The 7,279-nt window shown below is 37.4% G+C and overlaps 1 protein-coding gene across 1 annotated transcript in view; it reads right to left on the reverse strand.

Annotated features, from left to right (window-relative positions):
• Positions 1-5,724: 5,724 nt before the first annotated feature.
• PRTG (protogenin) overlaps positions 5,725-7,279 on the reverse strand; it is a 144,545-nt gene continuing 142,990 nt past the window's right edge. The window contains exons 16-17 of the mRNA XM_012801789.1: positions 6,518-6,622; positions 5,725-6,129 (exon numbers count right to left, since the gene is read on the reverse strand). Of these exons, the coding sequence (XP_012657243.1) occupies positions 5,725-6,129; positions 6,518-6,622 (510 nt within the window). The remainder of the gene's footprint in view (positions 6,130-6,517; positions 6,623-7,279) is intronic.

Below are 7,279 nucleotides of genomic sequence, written 5' to 3' on the forward strand. Positions count from 1 at the left end.
TCATCTCCTTTGAGTGCTATACTCTGAGGTCTTCCCTAGCCCTTCCCCAGTAACATAATCAGTGGAGAGAAAGGGAGAAAGGCTATCGACAATAAGAACAGTTTTCAAAATTTTCAAAAATTTCTGATGATAGAGAACATTGTCTTTAGTAAAGTATCACAAGAATGGAAAAGCAATATCCAATGTACTCAATACTAATATGAAGCCAGTAGATGAACTAGTACAGGCCACATAAGAGAAAACTCAATTTAATTCAAGTTGTGGGGGAGGAGGAGGAGAGAAGGGGATTGGTGTGCTTCCACCACATGGGTACAGCGTAAGGGTATCTGGCACACTTCCTGGGAGTGGGACACAGCTACAACAGGGACCTCGCTTAATTAACACAAACATTGTAACCTAATCATTTGTATCCTCATATGAATCTGAAATTTAAAAAAATCTTTCTGAAGAAATTCCATAAAGTTAGAAGCAAATATTTGGGAAGCTGTCTATTGAACCATAGACCCGAGATGTTGTTCTATGAAGTATACACTCAGAAAGTTTAAAGCTGAATTATTTTTGGAAGTGTTTTAGAGAGAAAGTTGAATGTACACTTTTGGTAAGCTACCAAATCAAAGTTTTCACAGCTTTGAAATTTTAAAGATCCCCAAGGGGCACATAACCTCAGATTTCCAATCTCTTTAATGCTATAGACATTTTGTAGGAATTGGAATTCCATAAAAATAATCTGTGGTAAGCAAAATCACAGCCATCAACAGAAGTCCATGCTTGAATTCCTGGAACCTGTGAATGTATTACCATACAAGGCAAAAGAGACTCTGCAGATGTGATTAAGTTAAGGAACTTGAGATGGGGAGATTATTCTGGATTATCTAGGTGGGCCCAATGTAATCACATTCATTGTTAAGACTAGAGAACCTTTATCAGTTGAGGTCAGAGAAAGAGAAATGTTAGCTGAAGCAGCATCAGAGGGACACTACGCTGTGGGCTTTGAAGATGGAGGGAGGGGTTCACAGCCTTTAAAAGCTAGAAAAGACAAAGAAATCAATTCCCCTAAAGCCTTCAGAAGGAACACAGCCCTATAAGCCCAGTGAGACCTGTGTTAGAATTCTGATCTACAGAACTCTAAGATAATAAATTTCTGTTGGTTTAAGCCACTAAATTCATGGTAATTTGTTACAGTAGCAATAGGAAAATAGGACAGTATCTGTGTGATAAAAACACAGGACTTGTCATGTTAATCTTAAACATCTTCAAAGGCTTTAAAAGGGAAACGGAGAGGATTAAAGCCTGCAAACAAACACATTGCCTTAGCCTGTGATGTCCTGAGAAAAAAAAATCAACGTAACACAGATTTCTATAGTTACATTCTTCTACACATCAACAAGATTCACAATTAGACAAATGGTTATGTATGGTAGTCTCCAGAACCCACTGCTTTCTGCTCACAGACCAAAACAATTTTATCAGAGACTTGTGTTGCCAACTATCTGGAACAAAGTCAGCACACTTAAGTTTAAGCTGAGAAAGATCATGAACTTTTCAAAATAACTAGAATCATTTTTTCCCTTACATTCAGTATTCAAAATTTACATTCAATAAAATATAAATGTATATGTGTGAATCACGATAACCAGTTACTGAAGTGGAACCACATTTTGGTATTTTTGCACTTAAAAAAAAGATACCTTCCATTCCATCTTTTTGTAACACAGTCTGAATTTTTCTAAAAGTGACTTCCTGTGGACTTGAACAATGATCCTGGGTACTCAACCATGAGCGAGTTTCAGGTAAAAGTCCTTAACAAAGCCAAGACCAACGGATGCAATTCACTGTCATTGGTTCCAATACTGGGGTTGCTTTTATTTGAAGCAACAGCAAATAAAAGTACAGAATTTTACATGGAGGATCTAATTTCCTTGGTATGGCAAAGCTGACTTTTTAAAGTCCCTTAGTGGATAAAGCTGTGTTTTTACTTTTAGGCTAATCAAAATATAAAACCTGCACATTTCATGAAGAAGATTTGTCCTTCACTCATGGTTCCACTAAGGTTTGCAAACTGGGCTCTTTTGGTGCAATAAAAAATACTTCAACTTAATACCTTTAAATTACAGCTCAACAGCTCTAAAGAGCACGTCCACCAGAGCACAGCCCAGTTAAACAGGGACATGATTTGTCTGTCTTTTATGTCCTCAGAGATGAGAGCACCCCTATTATTAAGAGATTGCTTCCAGCCATCTGAGTTAACCAGGTAATGCTTAAAGCGGGAAGAGAAATATACATGCTAATTCCGAGGTCACCATAATACTCTGCAATGGAAAAGCCTGCTGATACTTCTGTTGACATCTCACACTCAAGGTGCTTAGGAAAGTATCACATCATTTGGTAAAAACATCCTGTGGCTGAATCAGCAGTTTTAATGGAAAGTCCCTATGTATGCTATTTGTACACAGGCTGGGTTCTGGAGAGACACGTTTGGTTAACATAAAAACAAGAAACGACAGTTTAATGTACAACTCAATTAGCCTATACGTGGAGGTAACCTTAAATATCTTTGGTTTTTTTTTTTCTTTTTAATTTGCTGATAAAAAGTACTTGAATTAAAACACTGATAAATACCAATATAATTGTATTGCTTTTAATTATGTAAACTTAGCCCTTCGATATCTTTTGCTACTAAAAGCTAGATTCCCCTATCAGCCTCTAAATAAATTTATTTCAAATCTGCTCATCTTTACTTAGGTACAAGCTAACCTATATATCTTAATGGTCTTTGGTATGAAAATACTGATGAGCAGTATCTTGTAGTATTTGGCATAAAAATGACATGCATGTATCAGTACTTACAGCAAACGAGTCTTTGGAAAAGAAAAGTTACATTTGCATATTAGCCCCTTTGGAGTGAAATGCTAAGAAGTAATACCACTAGGAAGAATGAGTAAAAAACCTTCACATTTTAGTTACAATTTCATACTTACGACTTCAAAGAAGCTTGCTTTGGTCAAGTAAAAAGAAGTCTTTGCTGTACACTAAATATCTTATTCAATGAGACCAAAATAGTTTACTTTTGATGAAAAAAATTTTTTTCTCTCCAACAAGTAGTTTCAACAATTTAAAAATACTCTAATACTGTATAGCTGAAAAGTCACTTGCTGAAGAAAAAAAAAAAAAGTTATACTTGAAATTCTTTGGAACTATCTGCTGGTAAAGAAAGTATTACAATTTAATATAGATGCTCTGGTAACAACAGGTAGTTAACATTACTAGTCTATTTAACTACAACAATCAATATAAACCCTATTGTTTGGAGTTAGTAACTATTTGTATAAGCTTCGTATCTATAGATGTTCCTAGTTGATTCAATTTGGGGGGAATTATAATCAAAATTTCACTTTCTACTGAAAATTCTTTGGTAACAGGATTATCTGAAAAAGTCTATATAAGCACAAAATGAAAAGGTAAAAAATGTACTGGTAAATAATTAGCAAATAGTTACAGCCTAAAGACCTATAATAACTATGGGCCTATTCATCAAAAACCAAACAAAATACTTTCCTCAAAGACTTCAGATCATCTTTTTGAGCCACTTAAAACTATTCCAATTCATACAGTCCTAGATACTTTCCGTAACCATGACAGATGATGTTTTAGCTTTCGATTTTGTTTGTGTTTTAATGAAAGTTTAAAAAATAAAAAGAACTCATCATATTCCTTAATTTTAGATTTGGATAAAAGTTGGCCCTACATACTTCTACTTACAAACCAAAAAACGCCATACCCTGTCAATTTGCCCATGCGTCCATGAGGCAGCTCAAAAGTAACAAAATGTTCCCTGAGTACAGGAAAAATAATAACACTAGAATAACTTTAAAAGGAGGTAGTATAACACAGGAGCTATAAAGGCAGGAGCAGCATTTTTCCTTGCCACAGATTGTTCACCTAAAGCTCTGCTTTTTTGTTTGTTTGTTTTGCCATGAAGCCCATACTTAGATAATTAACTGGGGGACTTTTATTCGTTCAGAAGTGGCTGCTGGCACTTAATGTTGGTCCTGCTTCTGAACCCATCCAGTTTGGCACAAAACTATGGATTTAAAAACGTTTAACAGTATAAAAAACTGTTATACCATCAGTCACTGGGCTAGCACATAACACTGTAACTATAATCCAGTCATATTCTTTTGATTTTAGAACACTATTTGACATGACCCTAGCCCCTTTATAAACACAACGTTTCAAAGGGAAACCCATTAAAATTTCTTTTAAAATAAGACTTGAAAGTCATTTCCAGAAAATTTGAAAAAATATGTTTGAAAGGCTATGGATTCCCTTTCTATACATTTAGTCTTTATCCTCTCCCACTGCAGCACCGAGGAAATGGTTCCGGGACTGAGAGAAGGCCTAGTCTATGTAGCTGAGTAAACAATTCGCTGATTTCAAACCAGCAAGAGGATTAACTCACTCCTGGAGTTAGCATTCCTCATTCACAGCACTGACACTGAAGGAAGAGACTGAAAAAAGAGTACCAAATTCTCTTAAGAATTCAAGAAAACACGAGTAGGGTAGTAGCTCTGAATATTTAGCCCTAAATAAAACCTGCACTTAAAAATTAAAAAAGCTTTAGTAAGATACGGTACATCAAAATAGCTATTGATAAAATCCAAGAAACTCTTAAGGCAACTTTTTGTACTCGTGTCCTAAACAACTTCGTGAATATTTAAAAGGGATAAGGCAAAGAATTTCATAATATATCCTGGAAGGCACTGTTTCCACGATAACCTCAAGTTCATTTTGCTGTCTACTGTTGCATTTATCTTCATTCTTAATGTTTCATGAAATTTCTTCATCCCTTTAAGCCAAACTGGATAAAGAAAAAAACCCTTAATCCATTATCTTAAAAATCCATTTTCTGCATGGGGTTTTGCAACAAATTCAGGAAGAGTTGAAGATGCTTTGCAAATCTGACAGCATGGCCTTTGGCCAACTGTCAGGCAAGGTGGGGGGTGAAAGGCACGGCTAGGCAGGTGGAAGTTTGGGATATAGCAGATAAACTATAGAGCTGGTCAGACCCTAATGCCCGAAATATAAAGGTCTTTGAAGCAATATTATTCCCGATACGCTACTAAATAGTTCTGTTCTCAAAAGAGATACACTTTTTTGTTTTGGTCATTCATTAAAAGAAGTAGTCCCACTTCTTCTTGTCTTAGTGGTTTAACAGTCTTCACAACCAGAAGTGTTAAATTATCCAAACCATGCAGCTGTCACAGGTTTTTAAAAAATCAGAGCTTCAGATAAACATTCTTACTCATCTACCTATATGACTCCTTGGATCACACACATTACACATACAGCAATGAAAACAAAATGCTACTAATAAGTATCATTGGTTATGTAGCTGAAATAAACTACAACAACAAATGAGGTAACAAAGTTGTCTTCAGAGTCTGCCATCTGGCAAACGGAGGTAGATAGTCAGCAAAGGGGCTTTCAAAAGTCTTCCCTTTGCTCCAGTGATATATTTTATAATCCAGTCAAACATTTTGACTGTCCTTTCACATTGCTGACAATGAAACATTCAAATTACATGAGTTTAAAAATAAAAAACAAAACACATTCAAAAAAAGGTGAAATACCCAGTAAGACATCACAATTTTCACAAAAGGCTTTGGCTCCCTGTTCATTGTCCTTCGAACAGACTTACAGGTGAGAATACCTGAGCATGGCTGCCTAGACCGGAAGACCGTTTTTATCAAAGCATTGCTTGGCAGATGGTGGGGGCAGAACCGAAGAGGAAGTCTGCTCAGCAGCTGATGGCATTACAGGGTCTTCACACTTCCTCACTGTGGGATCCCCACCCGAACCACAGCCAGCGAAAGAACTAGATGTCGGGGGTGTGGCACTTATAACTGAGGACAAGTGTATCTCATCGTTGGACTCATGGGAGAACCTTCCAGAATCCCCAGTCTCGTGGCTGCCTTCACTATTTGCCGAATGTTCAGTATCAGCTGCAACACCGAATGGTCTGGGGAAGCTGGTTGTCTGACCTGGGGAGCTGGGGGAGTCTTCATCACTGATTAATACAGTAGTGCCTGGCTGGTAAAAGCAGACGGCTTGAGTAAATCTTCTTTGAGGCTAGGCAAAAATAGATAAGATAGCAAAGAGATCAAACTGATCAAGTTCATGGGCAAAACAGGTCATCTAGGTCAATGCTTCCCCACAGAGGGGTGGGTAGGAAAATATCACTATTAGCTGCCATGAGTGAATTGTCAAAAGCTTCTTCAGTGATTCTGCTACACTGTTACCCCCAGCACTTTCCCCACTGTCCCTGCACGCCTCTGATTACTCCTCTAACTGTACTTTCAGAATGGCTCTTGACAAAGTCATGCCCCAAATTAATAAAATCATATCCATAAACAACACAGAAATTAAAGTAAATCATTACTTTGCATTTTCCTCTCTTTTTAATTATTATTTCATGTATCATGGGTTGCCAAAGATTTTTTTCATTTAGGTGGGTTACCTGCTCAACTTTTATCTTCTTTGTGTCTTGGAAAAAAAACCATTTTTTCTTAGGGTTGCTTTTAATTATAGGACCATAGCTATTAATTATCAGGTCAGTTCCTCCCTAGGGAAATAAAAGAAGAGAAATGTAAATTATCTTGGTATCACAGATTTCAGTTTAACACATATAGTACACAAACTTCTTTTTTTTCTTTTTTGAGACACAGTCTCACTGTGTTACCCTTGGTAGAGTGCTGTGGCATCACAGCTCACAGCAACCTCAAACTTTTGGGCTTAAGCAATTCTCTTGCCTCAACCTCCCAAGTAGCTGGGACTATATGCACCCACCACAACACCCAGCTATTTTTTTGTTGTAGTTATCATGTTTGGCAGGACTGGGCTGGGTTCAAACCTGCCAGCTCCGGTGTATGTGGCTGGTGCCCTAGCAGTTGAATTATAGGAGCCAAACCATTACACAAAATTTTTAAATGTTAAAAGAAAAAAAATGGGCCAAGTGCAGTGGCTCACACCTGTAATCCTAACACTCTGGGAGGGCCAAGGTGGGAGGACTACTTGAGGCCAGGAGTTCAAGATCAGCATAAGCAAAAGTGAGATCCCCATCTCTACAAAAAATAGAAAAACTGGCCAAATGCGGTGGTGTGCGCCTAAAGCCCCAGCAGAAAGATCACTGAGTCCAAGAGTTTGAGGTTGCAGTTGACTGCGGGGATGCCACCACTCTATCCTGGGCAACACGAGACCCTGTCTCAGAGGAAAAAAAAAA

Source organism: Otolemur garnettii, unplaced genomic scaffold (genome assembly GCF_000181295.1).
Source record: "Otolemur garnettii isolate 467f Iridium unplaced genomic scaffold, OtoGar3 scaffold00011, whole genome shotgun sequence".
Lineage (NCBI taxonomy): Eukaryota > Metazoa > Chordata > Mammalia > Primates > Galagidae > Otolemur > Otolemur garnettii.